The following is a 21508-nucleotide window of genomic DNA, read 5'->3' as shown; positions in this document are numbered from 1 at the left end:
CAAGGCCATGTACAGTCTGAACAAAAGCATCAAGGAAATCACTACTATTAACAACATTAAAATAATGTGATTTTAAATGAGGTGTTTTTTTGGTTATTTGCATTGTGAATAAAAGAACAAATAAAATGCTTCATGTGCTCTCTTGCATGACAGAGCGCATAAATTATTAAGCATTTTTGTTGGTCAGGTATCATTTCCATCATACAAAAAATGCTGCATTAACAAAACTGAAGCTGCAATATTAAAACATGGTGCGATGCTTTCAATATTGCTGCATGCTAATTTGGCATGTTATTGTCGAACATCCCTGATATTTCCCTGCCATAAAAACAGCCTGGCTAATTGCTTTTTCTGACACCCATTGAGTTTTTTTTACCCTTGGAATACACATTATGCAATCCAATCAGAGAACAACAAATTTTGACGAGGTTTAGTAATTATTAAGGGCAAAACTAACGACTGAAGGGAAAGGCTGTACATGCAGTGACCAACAAGAATGATGCTTTACATTATATTAAGGATGTTGCCTACTAATTCAAAGATATTTTTGCCCTGGTTTATGATTGGGTTATTCCAGAAAAAATCCACACCCCCCCAACGGATGGGGTCGTTTTTTAACCCCCCCTCTCTCCTGGATTTCCTGAAGCCCAAGACCCCCCCTCCTGTCTGGATTTCCAAGACAAAAGACCCCCCCTCCTGCCTGGATTTCCAACAATGGTGGCGCGCTGGGTCTGGGTACGAGTAAAAATGTGTCAGGCGTTTCTTTCTTTAGTATCTTGTTCGTGTTTTCTGCTATAAAAGGACTTGCGAAGGAACTTAGATTATCATTTATGTCAGGTGAGAAATATGTGAACAAAATATTTCTACCATTTTCAGGGTCTGAGAGCGCTAAACTGTCACCGAACTAAACGTTCAAATCGCGTGAACTATCGGTTCAGATGACCCCTGCAGAAGACTTTTTCGAGTTCAACCCCCCCTCCCGCCAGGATTTCCAGGGTCCTTGACCCCCCCTCCCGCGAGAATTTCCAGAATCCCATCCGTCGGGGGGGTGTGGATTTTTTCTGGAACAACCCATTATACAGGAACTGTAGATCTTAACAAGTGTTATTGAAATCCAAAAAGAAAATTTTTGTAACCATGCATTTTTCAAACTAAGATATTATTGAATAGATGAATAATATTTGTAAAAAGCTTTATAATACAATTAAAGCAATGTATGCATGGCATTCTTTCTCAAATTGAAGCTTAATTGTCTCTGAAAAATTGCATGGTTACCCCCAATTTTCTTTTTGGATACCAAGAGTACTTAAGCTATACTAATATATACTTTCTCCGGATAGTTTTAAACTGTGCAAAAATATCACTGTTATTAGATTAAGTAACTGAGTGAGTGAAGCTATTAGTCTCTCCCCTCGGGGCTTTTCAGGACTAATTTACAATGTGTTTCAGGTACTTTAGCTAGACTGCTTATTACACAGTTTACAATTTTATTTTAGGAAGTGAAAGATGCCCCGTCCAGATAAGGTCAGACCACAATACCGGGGACTACGTCCCCCACTCTTATCAAATAGTGACTGGGTTCTTTAACGTCCCATACTATCTAATTTCCAACAAGGGTTATGAGACGGGACCTCGATCCGGTTTACAGTTCTTATCCGAGAAGACTTGAAAGTCTACCCATTTGCAGATGCAATATTTACAACGGCAGCACATTCTCCTCAGTTATTTTAAGACCCTGAGTGTTGGTTAGGCCGGAGTCGAACTCACGACCTCCCACATGGCAGCCAATGCTCAACCAACTGAGCCACCGGTGCGCGGTGATAAGCATCACCAAAAGGAAATCCAATGTAAGCATCACCAAAAGGAAATCTAAATATCTCGAGATGTGCAGAATGTATGCACAATAACAATAGTAGGCACCGTCCTTAACACATTGACTCCCAGGGGTGAGACTTAGTAGATTTTAATCTGTCGAACGCCACACAATTTTACTTACCAAAATTATCGGGGTCTCAGGTTTAATTGAGAATCAAGGCCAGGGGTTATTAGAATTATATACATTTAATGATTTTACAGCAAGAAAAATACAGAATCCAACAGATTAGGAAAGTTTTCAACTCACCCAGGGAAGCAATTTTGTCCTTCCATAGTTTGCTGTCATTAGCTAGAAATCTCCACCGATTACAAACCTAAAAGTTATTAAATTGGAATTTCTATTTTTACCACAGGAACATTTGCCTATTACTTATATTTTTATCTTGTCATAGATCAAAAGCTGAATGCAAGTAGGCTACTTAACAAGTGTGTGCATCATCATCATTATCACTATTCAATAAATTTATGAAAAAAGAAAGATTACCTGAGAACTTCGGCACAGACTTTGTATACTCAAATAGGAAAATACATTGAGCAGGACATGGTCTGGAACACAGTTCAGATCAGTTTGATCTCTGAGCCTAAAGCGATGAATATTGCAAATGAGTTTGTTTGTGATGTCCAGTAAAAAGAATTGTTTAAAATAAAAATAGACCATTTTACAGTTGTGCGCTTAGTTATCTGGCCTATGAATGAAAGTAGGGCTGGAGTTGACCTTGTTTTGATAGAAACATCATTGCATTTATGTAAATTCCAACTAGTAATTAAAATTCATGTTAATGTTCAATAGAAAAGGAGGGAGGTAACTGGTTGGTATCACAACAAGGTCAACTCCAGCCTCACTTTCAAATAAAGGCCAGGTAACTAAGCACATAACTGTAAAAAGGTCTATTGAAGGACAGAGGATTTAGGAGGAAGGGGGTGGGGGGTGGGGGTGGTTAAATTTAAGACAGGATTAGACCCACTTAAGTTTTGTTCTGTTGGAAAGACTAACAAAAAATCCAATGAGACAGACATAGTCTGATGCTTAAATCTGGTCTGAGGAATTATGAACTAGGTACAATGTTTTGATACTACCAGGGGTGATCCAAAGCTCTAGCAAGAGTCCTTTTAATAAAAGTTAAAAATTTCTCACCACTTTGCTAAATTAAAAAAGGAAAGGTCATACACTCATTCAACTAGAATCCTTTTCTTTTAAAAGAAGATTCAAGAAGCAAATAGTTGTCAGGTAAAAGGCCTCTTGCGATAGTGTAGCATGGATCACCCCCAATGGAAACAATTGGCAGGAGTGTCCAAAAAGTTGGGTCTTTTAACTAAAACTTTTTATGCAACATTCAAATTACTTCAAGCCGGAGAAGCATCAAACCATGTCTGATTTGTCAACTGCGTTGCACTGTGTGAACCTAATTAACTTCTAAAAAATACCATCTGTCAAAATCACCTGAGGTCCAATCTGTTACTGATGGCAAATTTAAAGTCATAAGAATTTCAATAATCTTATTTAGGATTGATTTAAGAGTGTCATAAAAAGCGGACAGAGAAAAAAAACCTCTAAACTCTGGTTTTACCTTTGTTCCAGGCACTGAGCAAAAAAATTGAGACATTCCTCATTGCAGCATTTTACAACTTCTGATAGAAGATCCACCCTCTCGTGTACCTGCCAATCATCTAGCCACTGCATACAAAGTAAGAAAAACTAAATAGCCCAAAATTATTGAGCTCATTTATCATTAAACATTATCATTATTGCTAATAATAAAATGATATCATCACCACTGTTATTTCTTAAATAATCATCTTTGTTATTATTGTCGTCGTCATCATCATCATCATCATCATCATCATCCTCAAAATCATTTACTCAGTACTGTAATTTTTAATCTTGTTCTTCAGGTTGCAAACATAACTCTACCGTAACTTCACTGTTAAGGCACAATCTTTTTAGTTAACCCATTGACTCCCTGGCAGTGCTGGAAATAATTTTTCTTTATTCAGAGGACATATGTCCTTTCAAATCTTCCTTTTGGTCGGACATTTGACAAATCGGACCGGACATAATTTATCGACTGACAACACCTTGAAGAAGAGAACTCAAGATGTGCTGGTGACATGTTCGGTCATCGTGTCTGATCACGATGTGCAATTGGCCAGACATTTTCAAAATTTGGTCCGACAATGTCCGATGACCAACTGTTATTTCCAGCACTGCCCTGGGGTTCCCCATTGTAAAATCGTCTGGCATTAGACAGAGTAAAATACTAAGTATGGCTAGTTCAGGCCAGCTTGGGAGTTTAAGGGTTAAGTTAAGCTTCATTTACACCTGCAGTAACTGTTGGAGTAACTTCAAGTATAAGAGAGAAAGGAAAATATTGCCTGCCTTCCAAGAGAAGTGCATGGATTAAAAAAATGGAGTAAAATCAGTACAAATGCCATCCATCGAGAAATTTATCCTTTATAACTGATAGTTTAACAGAATTTCTTCGAACCTTTCTAGAACTGGAGATACCTGAGCATTTATATATTTAAATGAGAATGTCCTTCACACTCTGACAATGGCAAACTTAAATGTACATTTGCCATAATTTTGTTCTCACATTTGGTGTGTGATTAAAATAATCAAAGTTGGAGGCAGGTAATTTTGCAGGAACAGACATCAGACTCCATAATTTAAGAGTTTTGTGAGATCAAGGAAGTTTTTAAGGAGACTAAACTTGAACATATTGTCCAAGGTTAGCACATCTAGAAGTTAACATCAATGTGATTTTGATGATGGAATGTATGCACTTTTCTACAAATGTATATCTATACCTGGTAAATCTGAGTTATTTGGGACTTGAAATGATTTGACAGTTTACTCCGTCGGGGCTTTATCAGAGGTGTTCCTTTATGACCTTCCCACCATTTATCATGTTTAAATGTAACAGGTGCATTCCCATACAATCTATCAGTGTCACCAATCCTCGGAGTTGACTTCATCAACCCAAGTTGCCTATGACCAAATTGAGGAAAAAAATGCGGCGTGCTCACTCTCCGTAAACACGGTGCAGCGTGCTCATGCCGGCGGCTTTCCTCTACATCTAGCGCCCGTTGCACGGTATGAGTGGACAGAGTCAGACTCACTAAAGAAGTATCACGGGACAAAGCCCCAGGCACTCTCCCTCTCGTCGTCATATTGTTTCTATCATCGATCGTGACATTTGCATATTCATCACTGTCACTCCCTTGAAACAAGTCTGATGTTAATTGCAAAATATCTGTCTCCCCGTTCTCAAAATGGTCAATATCTCTCGCAACGGTGATCGAAGAATCATCCACGTGTATTTCGTCGCTTAGCTTTGGCAACAGCGTGTTTGCCAGCTCATCCGCGCTAAAGCTGGGAGCAGGTGCTGTTTTAACCTCAGGTGGACGAATGAGGGTTGTTGGATAAATTCCTTTGAGTCTTGTGGTGAAATCCCTGTGAAAAACCGGCTCAAGCGTTGTCAGTAATGCTTTAAGCTGGTCTTTAGAGCATCTCTCAGAAACTCCACACAAAAGAATTTTCTGTTGCCAAGATCGCCAGCCAACAAACCATTCAGTGACCTTTTTGCAGATTTGTTTATGCGAAAATAAACTGCTTACTAACTGCAAATCAACTGTTCTAAGATCCAAACTAGGCAGTATCAACGGCTTATGGATTTTCTTAAGTCCAACACACGTATCATGATTTCCTTTCTTTCTCGTGCTGTCACTGAGAATGGGGAAAAAAGTAAGAGCTTCTCTTTCGTCTGCCATTACAGCTTCTCAGGTGTTTTGAGTCTTTTTGCAAGGCGTTCCTTGGCAACTGTGCTAGATACCAGACCTCTTTCTTTCACCACTACGCACCGGAGATCATCACACATGCATCTAGGCAAGTGCGAAGAGGCTATGATTGTTGTTGATGTACCCTATCAAACTGAAAATTTGTGAAAAGATAAGTCTTCAGCTGTTCTAATAACTAATTAAACTAAAATCTCAAAAGGATTGACGATTCCTTATTTTTTTAGTTTTGACGAGGTCACGTGAAAACCAAGAATTTTGCGCAATTAAGGCTGGGAAGACAGGATCTTTCAAGTATTAACAAATAATGTTGGAATACTTGAGACATAGCTTTCCTTAAATTTGTTGTTACAAACATATCGTTTAATAGCCTCCCACGCAGACACTCTTGGGGCTTCATCACGCGTTCCTCCACAAACAAACATCAGAACACGGACTCTGGCCACTTCCAGGGTAGCAGCCCGCAAATCACGGACTTCGCACGCTCAGAAATTTGAAAACAATAGTGGTTGTCAACGGTTACAAAAATGGACCTCCACTCACTGCGCATATTAAAATTGGAAGTGGCCAGAGTCCCCGTTCTTGGTGCTGACTAAAAGAAAAGCGGACCCTGGGGACGAGATTGATGGTAGCGTCAATAGTGGTAGTGGGGACATTACTACGCGCATGTCATTTCCAATTTGGCTATTCCACAAATCATTTGAATCCGTTGCTGGCCATGGTGTGTTGATCATCAATCACAACTGGCGATAATTATAGGCTTCTATACCATGAAAACCTATTAGACTATGCAAGGACGACAAGGGAAGGGGATGACATAAAGTTTAAAAATTCGACTCTTAGCCGGGCCTCTTTACACGACCCCGGGTTACTTTTTAGCCCGGGTTAAATCACAGCGGCGGGTAACCCTTTTGCAGTCAAAAGTTTATAAGCGTTTACATGAAAACAGTGGTCAAGCCGGGTCAGCCCCCCTTGCCGGGTAACCCTTCTTGAGACTCGGGTTGACCCGGCTAGATGGGTTGAAATTTCTTTAATTCTTACATTGAAACAGTGGGACAAAAGCCAAGCCGGGTTGGTACTTTCAGTCAAATAACCATATTGTTTTCTTTTTTTTTTCGGTTTGTACATCAGGACCTCCCACCATTCCGTTATACTTTCTAGGTTTTTTGTTTGTCATCTTTCAGTCTAGCCCATGGTTTAAGTTCAAACCACGCGCTATTGCGAACTGACAACCCAAGTTTGTGTAAAGTGTTTATTTCTAGCACTCTCTGCGGTGATTTCACCCCGCGGAGTAAAAAACAACCCGGGGTCATGTAAAGAGGGCCTTATACATAGTCATTTTTTCTCACAAGAATGCCGTGATTACCGAGTTAGGTAACCCGCCTGTTCATATAAACTCTTATTTTTTCGGCGTTGCGTTTACATGATGGGTGGGGGTGACTCGCGAAGGCAGGTTGCCAAGTCTGCCATGACGGGGAACCCGCCTAGCCGAGGTCGCTTTTTACCATGTAAACCGCTGAAGGTGGGGTAACCCGCCTACGCGGGGTCGGCTCGTGTTCGTCGCAGATACGAGCGTGGCGAGATTTTTCGCCGAATTCATCTCTCCAGTTTGGAACGGTGCAATAACGAAGGCGAAGACGAAGGGAATAAAGAAAATGCCGAAATAATTCAAGCTTCAGCTGAAGGCCTAAGCGAGTTTGCTGCTATAAACAACAACAACAACAACACAACTTCGACTTCAACTGAGGCATGTTCAAATTCATTGAATGATCTCTCGATGGCACAAGGTCCACACGTAAGAGAAAAGCCTCAGATCAGCCTAAAGCCGCCAAGAAAGCAAAGAAGAACAAAACTTGAACAGCTGATCAAGTGGAAATTCTCTTGAATTACTTGAAGGACTACAAAACAAATTGTGATTTTAATGTTATCGATTTCGAGGCCGACTTGACCTGCATGTACACAGAAATTCGTTATTGTATGGCCATCGATTTTCCAGACGAATTCGGCCTAGAAGTTGCAATGGATTAAGCGCAATGCTTCGGTTAATTAATCGGCGGAAAAAGGAGTGATAACGTTGCATGTTAACGCAAGCTATTTTTTGACCCCAAGCGGGTTACCCGCCTTCATTTAAACAGGCCCATAAAAATAGTTTTGTACAGAACTCAACCTTCAAACATCGAACTGCGCTGAATTGTAACATTTCTTCCAGACCACTTCAAAGCTGAAGGCGCCTCACTCCACCATAAACCAGGTGTGGCTACTCTTGGCGCAATGATCACTCTAGAGACTGGCGAAAGCGCAAGGATGCGATTAAGCGATGCAAAAAAAGACTCAGGTGAGGCATTTGTGATGGTGTTTGAATTCATCAAGGAAAAGTAACAACGAAAGTACGCATTATTACTTTTTTCAACTTGTACTCTCACGGTTCAGTTTTTCCACTGATTTTGCCGTTCGCTTTTGCGACGCCAGCACGCTTGTTACAGCTCAGTGTCCCTGAATACTTCTTCTCGTTTTCCTTGGTGTCTCCATTTCTTTGTGCGGTAAGGCACTTGTTGCGTTTTTCGCCCCCACGATTTTGCCAAATTTGGCTGCTAGGATCCTCTCGCTTTCCCCAACACGAAACGTCATATAATTTAGCTCTATCTGATTCTTGCCATCGGGACTTTGCCATTAGAATATAATCTCAATTCGCATGGGCTGTTGAAGCTGGATCAGTAAGTAGTTGTTAAAGACTGCTGAAATTCTCTACTTTCTTTTGAATGTTTTTCTGCGTCTACGTAGTTTGAACAGGATTTAGTCCAGTGTGATGCGAAGACTTAGAATAACTCGTCCCAAAACAGCACTCATCATTTGTGGGATATTTTTCAAATATATTTGTGTAATTCCACAATACGGTTCAGTTACACCAGTTTCAGGAGGAGCAAAATACAGGACAGTGTACAGTTGAGAAAAAATAGTAAGGAAAACAGCACAGCCAGCAGTATGAAATACTTCATATGCCAAACAAGATTTGCCACTTTATTATTAAATTTCCTGTTATCTTCCGGTTGCGTTTCTCTGTCCAGCCTTTGTAAATCAGTTTCCATTCTTCGGTGGAATGAAGTACCTCACAGGCATCACTAATGGATACAGCGTTTAGCTCTATATTTGCTCTTTAGGGAGTTAAATTTAGCCTAAATTTGCTGTCTCTTAACGCGTATTTTCTCTGTTTGTATAGCCCTTAAACCGCTCTAGTCTTACGAGCACCCTGTCCAATTTGCGTCATCAGCTATTTTAGCCCCACTTGTCCACATTTTTTAAATTTCGCAAGAATGCTTGCACTAAAATAATAATTGAACTGCTTCTCGTCTCTTTTCTTATCTCTTCGTTTCTCAATTTTGACGGTAGCTTTTTTCACGCATGCTTCCGATAGGTGACTCACCTACAAAAATAAATTAGTTCAGTGTTCTCGGAAAATACTCATTCATACAGTAAACACCGCATATAAGAAAAGGTGGATTAAGAACATCAGGCTGAAATTTGGCCAATAAAGCACCATATAAATAAGAACAAATTCATCCTGATAAATAAAACATGTTCTCAATACAAAGGGAAAGGTTATTTGGATAAGAAACAATACAGTATAGTAACTTCTATCAAAGCACTATGGTGTTAAGGACCATTACAAACTATAAAATCTATTACAAAACAGCATTGTATGTTAATTAAACCTCTAGTAATATATAATTTGAAGTATTTCTGAAACCAATTTTAAGAACCTTTCAAGAACCCTTTCACGCTGATTTCTCACTTAGCACCCCTCACATAAGAACACGATCAGCCTTAAACCTGAAAAAGTGTTCTTATATGCGGGTGTTTACTTTACTTCGTTTTGAAACATTAATTATATGAAAAAGTGGATTAACTAAGGGCGCTTTCCTTTATCAGAACTGGCCAGCCAGACCCGTCAGTTTGCCAACAAAATGCAACAATTTGAAGGAACACTTGCACGATGATAATCCCTCGAACTCCGAGTTCCAGCATATGTCATCTTCGAAGTGTGTTAATTTGAAGGAGTCGTAGAGTTATTCCTGCCAAATGCCCTGTCTGGTCGGTCGGTTCAGTCAAATGGAAAGCACCTTCAGTGTTCGCTTTGAACAAGTGTAATAAGAAGAACCGCAATAACTTTATTTAGTTTAGTATGTCTCTCTTAGGCTGCAGAATAGTTCAACGCAGTACAAGGTCATTCAAGACTCCAGCTCAACGGCTACGATAGCTTTTTCTTTCTGTTGCCGCAAACACGATACATAAGCCTTTTCAATAATAAATCGAGTCATGCCGTCCACCACCTAATTGCGTAGGGAATTGTCATTTTTCGTGATACGCGTGTGAGTTCTTTATCTTTTTAGACAGGGATAGTGAAATGGGGCCCAAGCTTGAAAGGGGTTACCCAAGAAGGCAGGAAGTTCTTGCCATTTCCATGCGTCATTCTTAAAGTAGCACTTTGTCCTCAGTTATTTTAGGCATTGAATGTTAGTCCGATTGGGATTGTCCGACGTTCTACTGGTCTTCACTCGATCAAACGTCTGGTCGGTTCCACGAGACAGAGAAGATTGTTCTCATTCATCTTCATATGATGACTAAAAGGTACGACCACTCTCTCTGTGAAAAACGTTTTTCTCCGGATCTTTTTCATTTCTGCTCCTTGTCATTTTCTCAAGGTATACTCTGATCTTCTCAGTCCCCGTCTGTTTTAGAGGGCTCGGGTTCTAGAAAATTGGTATCATGATAATTTACTTCTGAAACGGCTTGCCGGGTGTTTGAAGTAAGCTATCGGCATTCTTTGAAGTTCTCATAAATTTTATCGTGGGAATAAGTTATTCTAAATTTGCTGTAATCAAGTGCTAAGAATGCAGACTCACCTTTACGTAACGTCTTACCAAAGAAGTCCTCTTAAGTGTTTTTCAACTCAATAGAACATCACGTCTTACGTCGAAAAACCCCCTGAATCGGTGTACAAGGCGCTATGTCACGCAAAATGATGTAATTTCATGACAACCAAAATCCCTAAAAAGTAGAATGAAACATTGCAATAACCACTTAAAACTGTTAACCAACATAAAATAAATACAGCAAAAGAAAAGAGAGGCATGGATGGACACAAAGATTGAAACGGATTGCATTTGGGTAATATTTGAAAAAAAAAAAAAAAAAGGCCAACGTTTTTCAAGTTTATGGCAAATCAAACAGAATCATCTTGTTTGTGATGTAACGATAATTTTATCAGTAAAGGAATTCTACATTACCATTTTCGAGTTTTGAATTCGTGAGTAACCAAAGATTCCCTTAAAACACAATAAAATAGCGTGATAGAGCCCCTTTAAGGCCCTGGCAAACAACTTCAACATTCAACATCCGTTCTGGGTTATTGAACTGCGATGTTTACGCCGTTTTCCTCCCTTTCACTTCTGTTGAAACATGTTGAATCGAAGTTGAACCCACGTTGGATCGATGTTGGACTCATGTTGGACCGATGTTGGAACTGTTTGACAACCCCAGCAGTCAACATCGTTCAACAAAATCAACTGGATGTTGAAGCAAATGTTTACGCCGTCCTTTTCCTGGGGCTTTATACGTCACCTCGAACACTGGTTCCTCTCCCGCGGCTAATTAAATGCAAGCTTCGCGACGACGACGACAACAACAACGTATCTGTTTTGCGTCTATTCATTTAGATACTTTCATCTAGCTCGCAAACATTATAATTACATATTAAGAGACGAAAGAAAAAGCGTGGCGACTAGATGAGGGGCAAAACTGACGGACGCGAGGTCCCATCTTATTCGCGTCGTACAATGTTTTCGAAGTACACTACAACTGGGAGGAACGCCATTAAAAATTATAGAGAATGGAAGATTGTCTAGTTGCTGCATGCGAACGTTGTCGTCAATAATTAAACGTTGTTATTTTTGCGGAGGACGGAAATGATTTTCCCTTCAATGTTCACAAACTCTGCGGGACGTCAAAGATCCCACACACAAGTCGAAATGAGTAGGACATGGAGTTCCCGGTGTTGTGGTCTGGCGCAATCTAATGGACTACTACTGATAGATGGGACCACATAATCAAAACAGACAGTAGTCAAATTGAAGGAGTCCACGGTGCTGAAATTGGCAAACTGGGCAAAGGAAATGTGCTAAAATGCATGCCGCACGTGCAATAATTGTTTTTCTGATCATTTAACCTAGTTTTTTGTTTGGACGCCCCCGTTGCCTTTGTAAGTTTCCCGATATTTTGACAGCAAAATTGGCCGTGATCACATGAAAGCCTTGTTGCGTCATGCTGAAAGCTAATATTAGTTTCAAACGAGTTTGCAGCAGACGTTTTACTGACCTTTGCAGCCTATAAATAAAGACGTTGATATTTACAGTAACGGCTCAAAGGAACCAAATTAATAACTTAAAGGCACTAGATCAGAAGAAGGCAAGCAATTGGCAATTTACGAAGGGAGGCGAAGTTAAATGGGCGGGGTCAACAGCGGAGCATGCAAATCCGCATGATGACTCCTTTCCAAAGTTCAGGTTATGTTTGTTTTTTTATACACACTCCGGAAAATGATGACTATTTTTGCCACTTGTATGTAGTAGAACTTTGATTCAATTGCGTGAATACTGTGTTATAGTTGTCAGTTTTTAACGCCCTGATGCCATTAACTGTCCATTAGATTGACCTTCGAGAAAGTTGACCTCTCTCAGTCTATTTTTTGTGTTGCTGGTAGAAATTTCTTTGAGTTGAAACACTCAAAACTTTCAAGCAGAGGCAACTTCATACTGGGCGTCTAAGTAGGCCATAACTGCCATCATGGCGACAGAAACTCAAATCAACTTGAGACTTACTTCACGCCTTCTCGTGTTTTGATATGCTCAAGTACGCATTCGAACTAGACTTGAGATCGTTTTTCGGCTTCCCTGAAGGTAAGGTAACCGTACTTCGACTAAAATAAACCCCGTGGACATTCGAAGTACAACTCAGGCATACTTAAACCCTTCTTACATCCATAGTGTAAACCCGCCTTTTATGACTACCTTGTTGAGCTAATATAATTTGATATTGAACGACGAGTTTGAGGATTTGAAAGCGTTTGCTATCGAAAAAGTTGTCAGCGAAGCTTGTTTAGCTTCAAAAAGAATATTTTTACAAATCTGGTTATGTAACTCTTCTGTAACGGCTGTTGTATTTCTTAACCGAAAGGACTCGACTAGACTGTCCCTCTGACTGACTCAGTGAAACTGATAGTCTATCTCATTTCAACCCGATTTTCGACCCGACTGAAAATCAAAAAACACTGGCTCAAAAAATCAGGAGGGCATTAGATTTTGGTGCGGAAGGTACGATTGGGTAAAGCCGCGAAACAGCAAGATCTCATCGTTCAGAATCTTCTACTTCCAGTTTTAATAATGAAATTCCCGCCGCGCTTCTTTAGCCCCGAACCGGACGGTGTTGGCAGATTGTCACAGTTCCAAACTGAATCAGCAGTAACTGCGAGAAATTCAGGTTTCAACTGCCAGACATTTGATAATTTTTATTTCTAAGGTTACATAAATATCTCAATGCTCTTAAAATATTTACATTCAGGTTTTCATTCGATTTCTTTGACTCAGACAGAATCTCCTGGGGTCTTGCCACAGTCACTTGTTTTAAGGATGTGACCTTTCAAGCCAACCAACACTTCAGAAGCACTTTCGAGAGCTTAAATTTTAATCCTACAATGGAAGCGTCGAAATTACGTGGGATACGTTTTCGGCTCAGATATCAGCCGTATCACTGAGTAATCATATTTCATTCATTTTTTACATGCAGTAAGCCGACAGGACAATTAGCTTTTAATTACACGCGAGAGCTCTAGGTTGCTCGGCATAACATTAAAAAAGGCACTGTTTATATTGGCTCTATAAAACCATTGAAAACCTCTCCCATGGGACATGTGAAGTTCAGAAAAAAAAAAGCTTTGTACCCAGTCTAGAAGTCAAACTCAGTCAAAAGAAAGAAGCCTGGTTATGCAATAGCCTGAGAGATCAGTGAAACGAGTGGAGGTAAGTTTTTCTTTGTTTTCTGTATTAACTTATTGTGCACTTAGCTTGGAACACGGCTGTTGAAATAAAGTAATTAACGCGAACGTTGGAAGGAAACCAAGTTTAATAATTTATCTTGTTTAAGGGGTCAAAACCGAAAATACAAAAACAATTACCAGTTATTCCAGGGAATTTAAACCTGAAGAAGATCCACTGGCTCTGCGATAGGAGCTACATTACCCGGAATAATGATATTGTCATATTTTAAAAGGTTTCGGCCTTGACTGACTCTTTTAGTAAGGAATTTAGAAGAGCATAGTAGGAGGTGTTTACAGTGCAAAGATTAAAAGAGCAAACGTGAAGGTCTAATTAAGAAAAGTGTTCGGCTTGACATTCAGGTCTCCAGGATTGAAGTGAAATTGTCCAAACTGTCCGTTTTGCCTTTTATACACAGAGTGGGGCAAAATACATTTCGGTTTCAGCTTTAAACGCCCTGTTTATTCACTGTGTGGCACTCGAAAACAACGAATTTCTTTCAACGTACTATGAAAGACTGCTCCGCGTCCACATCAATGCAACAGAGAATTGGTCATTCAAATCATTTCCTATTGCAAAATTGTAATCTTAACATGGTTCTTGTTTGATTTTCGAAAACCAGTTGCTGTTGAGTATGTCAACTCAGTTCAAACGCGACAATAATCAATCAGTATTGTTTGAAGCAACAACAACAGCAATTTTCGAACAGCCTAGAAATGAGAAAATGTCGCGTCCCATAAGTGGGTAATTACCAGGTTTAGCAATGAAGGAAATGAACACCTTTGACAATGTGGGAGTGCTCGTTCTTCTCGCTTTAATATTGGTACAAAACACGTGCAGTATTGTTGTATAACACTAGCTGATTGGTAAAGCCGTGTCAGCACTTTTAATTAACATCGAGACCAGATCGGCATTCTTCGAGATAATTCTGCGTTCATCGTTAATGCTACTCGTTCAAATATATGGTTGCACTACATGTTTCACGATATGAGAACTCATAGCACTGCGAAGTAATTGTATGCACGTTGACTTCTATAATGAGAGCACCTCGACAGAGTTCGTTTCGTTCGAGACTGTGGAGCTGTCGATAAATACCGGGTGTATCACAAGAGCTTTGGTTTTGTAACAAAAAAACATACTACCACCTTTGAGTGGTTGTTGGTTCAGGTAAAAGTCCTAATTATTGTATCGTTCCTGGGTGAAATATCTCCAATGAATTGAAATTTGAACGGTTGAAAGTTTCATCAAGTTAGGTAAATTTAGAATTTGTATTCAAAGTAACGAAAAATGTTGCTAACGGTAGCTGTAAGCTTTCACCAAATAATGGCTATCACCTTAGAAAATCCGCATGAGGGACAACTCCTTCTAAAGAAGAGAAAAGCCATCGGCTCCACTAAAATGTTCTAAGACGTCAGTGAATGCACAAATGATATTGTTATCGTTAAAGACGTTTACCTCTCAGTTCTACTTCATTTTATTCATTTTTTTACGGCATTAAATTTTACATATTCTCTTACTCGCTGAAACTTACCCTGTGGTCCAGGCCCCATGCAGTTATTCAAAGGCCTGATAACTCATTATCCAGAGTATAAAATACACTTCAAGGTAAACGTTGGCCAATATTTTCTTACACACCTTTTAACTAAACGTGCTTCAGTTGTGCATATTCACAGTTACGAGGGCAAATACAGAAATCTTTGCGGCAGAGATTGAAACTGACGGATAGGACGAATAGTGCCCGGACTTATTCACCGCGGATAAAGTTATCAAGCCTTTGAACAAATGGGGCCAGAACGCTAGAACATCAAGTAATGGGTCGGAATTCTAAATGCTGCCCTTGAATTGAGAAACTTCAGCAGTTGCAGAGTTATCTGAAGAAAAGCTTGGCTTAACATGACGGGACTTTAATACTGAAATCAGCACAATCACATGAATAGTCAATGTGTACACGCAGCGTAACACATCATAACTTGGAAATTTGGGAGCTTAGATTTTAGCATGAATGCATTTGTGTCTTATATAACACTGATAATAAAACCTGATTTTAGAATTTCCTTACTGAAAAAAAAAGGACGGACATGATGGAGAAATAATTATGCGCTAGTTTCGTCAGGTTTGATGTTTAATTAAAGCTGCTTTTCTACTCATTCCCTTACTTGTATGACACTTATCAATTATTAAAAAACGTAAAAATTCATTAAACCCATTAACAGGCTCGGCTCGGCCAGATTTAGGCATCAGGGATTCCGAAAAATCGCAAAAACGCAGCCTAATTGCCCAAACCGTCAAACAGAAAAAGAATAAAGGTCAAAACCACCAGCGCTATTATAAAAAACGCAAAACAAAACTGCAATTTACCATCGAATACCCATCAGAAATGCCGCATAGAGAACATCGACCTTGTGCACCGTATACTTGCCCACGGCGTCTAATCCTGAGTCGCCGGTATCATTGCCTGCTGTGTCGAATGACTGAAAACTAAAATATTTGAAAACTGGAAAACCCATTACATAATTCCCTGTAGTAGCCACTTTCACGGTGGCTGAACCCCAAATATATTGAAGGCCAAACAACAAAAAAAAAAACAGTGAGAGCGGACACAGAAAGAAAAGAAATTAAGTCCGCTAACTGCAGGAAAGAACCCAAACCAAGAAAACCGAAAGACCGATTGCCGAAATGGGCAAAATTCCTAATGACGTACTTTGTACGTCTTGATTGGAGCTGCAAAAGTAGAAAATGTTGCGGGATACTGGTCACTCGGTAATATTTGAAGTCGTGATACTATTTTTAAGAAGTGCTCATCCGGACTGGTTTTAAGGTCCTTCTTGAGGTATTTACTGACTTAAGTGCGAGGAGTGTGTGGGTAGTCATTACATATTTCGCGTTACATTTCTTTAGCTTGTGGCGTGCTAAAGAAAATTCAAACCTGGGTTTGATCTGTTTGTTAATAAAACATGAAGACAAACTGGTCACTGTCCAATATAAATACACCCATTATCCACCACAACTATGTACCCGAAGGCCAAGGTCTAATATGTGATGGTAATAACTATTTTTGTGATTATGACGGAAGCAAACGTCAAAAGATCTATCGCCAACCAAATGAATTCAGTTGATCGACTCTCTTTTCTTTGTTTATAGTTCCTGACTAACGTCAATAGCTCTTTATGACTTCTGCTTTTGCTAGGAAATGGTTTTGTTCCATTAATTAAGTGTGGAGAGGGGATTAGCAGGTGGGGGGTTTGAGTAAAATAGTGGAGGATTGGAGTCATTACAAATTTTTAATTTTCTAAGAATTCGGGTAGCATCGACTTGCGTTTCTATTGACCCACGAGACTTCAAAGAACATCTATGTGCTCTCTATGTTACAAGATTTTGGTTTATTCCCGTGTCTATGGTAAGAGTCAACTGCATGTGTTTGTTAGGGAGATCTCGGTTTGGTTTTACCGGATTAGCAGTTTCAGCACTTGGACTCAGCCTTCAATATGATTACTGTCGGCATTTATTCTGATCTGATCGATCAGTCGTCCATATTAGAATATCAGTGTTCTCAGGCAAATAGCACCCACTCTTACTCTCGATAATAGAATTACCGTCTACAGATTGATCATAGAACCTTCCTTTAATTATTGTTCACTCGTCTGGGACAGCATTTCCCAGAGCCTTTCTAATGAGCTTCAGAGGTTACAAAATCGAGCTGCCCGCGTTGTGACCGGTCTCCCATACGCGGTGCGGTCAGCTCAAATTCTTGAAGCGTTGGGTTTGTGGCCATCGACCGAAATGAGTAGCAGCAAAAAGCCATTAAGATTTACAAAATTATTCATGGCACTGCTCCCAAATACATGATTGATATGTTTACTGAGCAGTTGGGACCTAAAATGTATAATTTAAGAAAATCGAAATATAATTTCGAGATCCCAGCTGCCAGAACATCATTGTTTAAAACCAATTTCGTGTTTACAGAAGCGACCATATGGAATGCGCAGCCAGACCACTTAAAACAATTGCCCTCTGTAAATGCTTTCAAAAAGCAAATAAAATCTTCAAGTTTGCATCGGCAAAAACTGATTAAACTAAGCTATTTTTTTAAAAGAAAGTACTTTAACGTCACAGTTGATATTTTAAACTTATATATCTATGTATATTATGCATGGCTTTTAGGTAGAACAGATTTTCTATGTAAAATACACATGTAAATTTGATACTTTTGATGAAATTACCGTGTTTAAATAAAGTTGTCCTCCTATCTATCTATCTATCTATCTATCTATCTATCTATCTATCTATCTATCTATCTATCTATCTATCTATCTATCTATCTATCTATCTAGACGGAATATTCTCAAAGGATCCTCAAAAAGAATAAAAAAAGAAAAGCGCTCTCTTCAGCTGAGCTCCCACCAGAATGTCATGGCGTTAGTCCAATTTTTTTCCCTAGTGTCCCACCTCATTGAGCCAAATGTTTTCGATTTCTCCCCGGAAAAATCCGGAATAAGGATGCACCCGTTACCGCAGACTTAAGTCTCTCGGGTAGGAAGGATTATTGATTTTGACATATAAGATGCTGAATCGCCAAAGGAAGATTTGAACGCCCTCAGAGTAGATTAAATAGTACTTAAACTGGAGAGCCGGTCACATGACTGCAACTCATCAACATTTACTGTAATGAAGCATAGCCGCGCTTTTGGAGAATGTCAGTACGGATTTGTAATTTGTGGAAGTTCCAAAAAAAGGATCAGGATCATTTGCCATACCAAAGCGGTATGGAGACAAAAGGCAACAAAACTAAGGTGCCTGCGAAATTACATAGATGGGCGACTATCAGCGATAACATGTTTTGCACTCAAGTTGTTTTAGCTGTAGGAAAGATGCTTACAATTGCTGTGAAGTACCTTTTTTCGAGTGGTATATTTTCTCTCTTTTATCCAGAAATGCTTGTAATTAAGATGCACTCCCAATTTTGAGATCCATCTAGTGTCCCTTTACGTCAAAGCGTTTGCTACCTATTTCTGGCAACTGCAGAAGGTAAGTGTTGCTTTTTTTATGCCGGCATACCTTTTGAATGCAGCTCGTTATCTTTACTTCAGTACCGGAGTTTAGGTACGTACATACATACATACATACATACATACATACATACATACATACATACATACATACATACACACTATTTATGGAGGGTAACACTAAATAGCTAAAAGCTAATAAACTTGTGGCCCTCAAAAATTAGAAAAAAAAAACAGAATTTAAATATCCTATAAAAATGCTATCAAATCTATATAAAATATTAAATTAAATTAATATCAAGCTAAATACTAAAGTGATTTAAACTAAGCTGTTCTTTAAAAATTACATTAAATAAACTCTTCTTAAATACAGAAAGAGAATCCTTACGTCTTAATTCTAAAGATAACCTATTCCAAAGTTTACAAGCTCTAACCAAGAAGGACTTTCCACCCTCTGTCTCACGTATATACTAGGGCAAATTAAATTTAGCATACCTATAGTATGTCTAGAATGGATTTGATTATTAAACGTGAGTAAAATGTTTGATTAAATAATTGGGTACGGTACCCTGAATGAGTTTGAAAACTTGAGAACAACTGCTTATCTTATTTTCTTCACAAAAAGGAATCCATTTTAACTTATTAAATAATTGTACAGATGGCGAATCTTTATCGGCCGACAAAATAACCCTAGCCGCCCTTTTTTGCAACTTCGACTCTGTTCAAAGATTATTTATCACAACATGACCAGATAACACTAGTGTAGGTATATCACAGTCTTTGCCTAAGAAGCAGATAAACTCTGATTTTTCTGAGAAGCGCTATACGTTAAGAAAGCTTCTTACAAATTTTATCAATGCTAATTCACGGTGTTGAGCGATACGATGTGAACGATGCTGGAGTTTGGGAGAACACAGGGACCTCCATGTAAACGGCAAGTACGGAATTTTTGCACGGAAAGCAGCTCGCAAAAAATACTCCCCAAAAAATGGCTCAGTTTAATATGTGTAAATCACCCGGAGTGTGAATTTTATATATTTAAGTCGGCGCCTTAATTCGTGTTCTCATTCAATGCCACTGGGTTCCCACAAGCGCAAAGAACATGTCTATTTCCTAGACTCACCGTCAAGTCAATCGCAAACTGTTGTTTTTATCTTGTTCAATGGAAACCCAGAAGTTGATTTTCGTAGCTTCACACAGATCGATGACACAACTGATGAAAAGGGTCTTCAAAACATATTATTTCGGCAAGCGCGGGTTAATATAATTTGTGAAAGGATCACGAGACCAGAATGTTTGCCAAACCAATTTGTGCAATGCAGAGTTTGTGGGTCAGTTTTCCCAAGAGTATATCCTCGCTTGTTTAATCATTTACTCACAATTCAACTGACTGCCGTGATCACTGTTGATTATCTTGAGCTTCTTAGGGACACCGAAATAAAAGCATGAAATCTTTTAATTTTGCCTGTCTTTGCTTTGCCAAATCACTCGTATAATCAGAAATTCATGCTGCGCTCGCCATTTTGGAAATGGAACTCTGGCTTACTGTTGCATTTCCAAAGCAACACGAATAAACGCTACAAGATTTTTAGTCTTTCGCTGAAAGTCATGTCTAACTTTGCTCAGTTTTTCCTTATTGGAAATTAACACGAGAATTAATGAGTGGAAAAGTTTGTCCTTGTAATCAAGTTGTACGGGGGGGTCCAAATTCGCTAGGACACCGGGTTCGATTCCCAGGCCGAGTGGGTTGAGTTTGTTGATTCTCTACCCTGCACCTATAGGTTTTACCCTCTCAAGAAAAACCAACATTCATGAACATTTGACTTGATTTGCGTTGATTGATAATTTCAGTTGACAGTGTCCCCAATTACTGCTCCAGCGCTAGAACGACTAGACTTTCGATACTGAGTCATTCTTTGGGAACTTCTCGGGCCCAAAAAGCGATTCGTGAAACTAAGATCTACTTATTTTGAGAATTGATCTTTGAACAGGTTCAGTTTCAAGAACCAGAGAAAATAAGCAACTTCAAAGTTTCGTGACTTGAGAAGTTCTGGTTTTGAAGATTTAGGCCGTTTTATTACCGGGATTTTCGACAGTATTTAAGCATATTAGTATGGTATCTGGGCCAGTGCTAAATAGTAAAAAAAGGTGCTAATCCTTCCCAGCGGCAGTGAGCGGCAGCTGCTTTCGATTTTCCCGCTACTACCAGCCGCGTTGTGCTCCCGCCAAAAACTTGCTTTATAACCAGCGTGCGCGGAAGAAAAAAATTAATACTTTAAAACTACTTCTATCTACTGGTAAAATGAAAGGGAAAATGTCAAGAAAGTAAGTATTAGGGCTGGATATGTTCTTTTGTGAGACATTTACGAATTATTCAACTAAGTTTTACCCTCAATAAGGCCAGGGGAAATTGGAAATGTAATCGTAAAGCAATGCCCCTGTGGTGGGTACTGCTTTGTTTTATTTACCCGTGATAAAAGCTCAGACTTCTCTCCAGATTCACAGCGCAGTTAGTCCTTAAAAATTACAAGAAAAGCAGAAAACAGACCGTGATTTACAAAAGAGGACCTGGACATCTTTGTGATGGAATTAAGATGAGGTAAGAACAGTGGCGAGAATTCTACCACCGCTGATATATGTTTTGCTAAGTTATCTTTTTACTTGTATTCTACAGAGGAGTGAATTCCGAAATTATCTTAATTTTTGCGGTGATTTGCCTTGTTAAGTAGGAACGGTGGTATAAAC

General features: G+C 39.2%; 2 protein-coding genes across 7 annotated transcripts in view; one reads left to right on the top strand and one right to left on the bottom strand.

The window, feature by feature from the left end:
* The window catches only part of LOC137980312 (dynein assembly factor with WD repeat domains 1-like), a 32227-nt gene extending 21651 nt beyond the window's left edge, over positions 1-10576 (bottom strand). Inside the window, exons 1-4 of one of the 2 annotated variants that reach the window (XM_068827717.1) lie at positions 10572-10576; positions 3444-3550; positions 2360-2456; positions 2123-2189 (exon numbers count right to left, since the gene is read on the bottom strand). Coding sequence is in view for 1 of the 2 variants with exons in the window: in XM_068827716.1 (XP_068683817.1) it covers positions 2123-2189; positions 2360-2456; positions 3444-3550; positions 4684-5646 (1234 nt within the window). In the remaining variant the exon portion in view is untranslated. Of the gene's footprint in view, positions 1-2122; positions 2190-2359; positions 2457-3443; positions 3551-4683; positions 5761-10571 lie in introns of those variants that run through there. The other variant, XM_068827716.1, reaches the window with a different exon arrangement.
* Positions 10577-12421: 1845 nt separating this feature from the next.
* The window catches only part of LOC137980313 (bone morphogenetic protein 2-like), a 52360-nt gene continuing 43273 nt past the window's right edge, over positions 12422-21508 (top strand). For 2 of the 5 annotated variants that reach the window (XM_068827726.1, XM_068827724.1), the window contains exons 1-2: positions 12422-12623; positions 13311-13742. The gene's annotated coding sequence lies outside the window, so the exon portion shown is untranslated. Of the gene's footprint in view, positions 12624-13310; positions 13743-18686; positions 18783-21508 lie in introns of all 5 variants that reach the window. The other 3 variants (XM_068827722.1, XM_068827721.1, XM_068827720.1) reach the window with 2 other exon arrangements.

The sequence above is a fragment of the Montipora foliosa genome, chromosome 12 (assembly GCF_036669935.1).
Source record: "Montipora foliosa isolate CH-2021 chromosome 12, ASM3666993v2, whole genome shotgun sequence".
NCBI classification, from domain to species: Eukaryota; Metazoa; Cnidaria; class Anthozoa; order Scleractinia; family Acroporidae; genus Montipora; species Montipora foliosa.
Note: the sequence above shows the minus strand (reverse complement) of the source record. Positions and strands in the feature narration are given on the sequence as shown.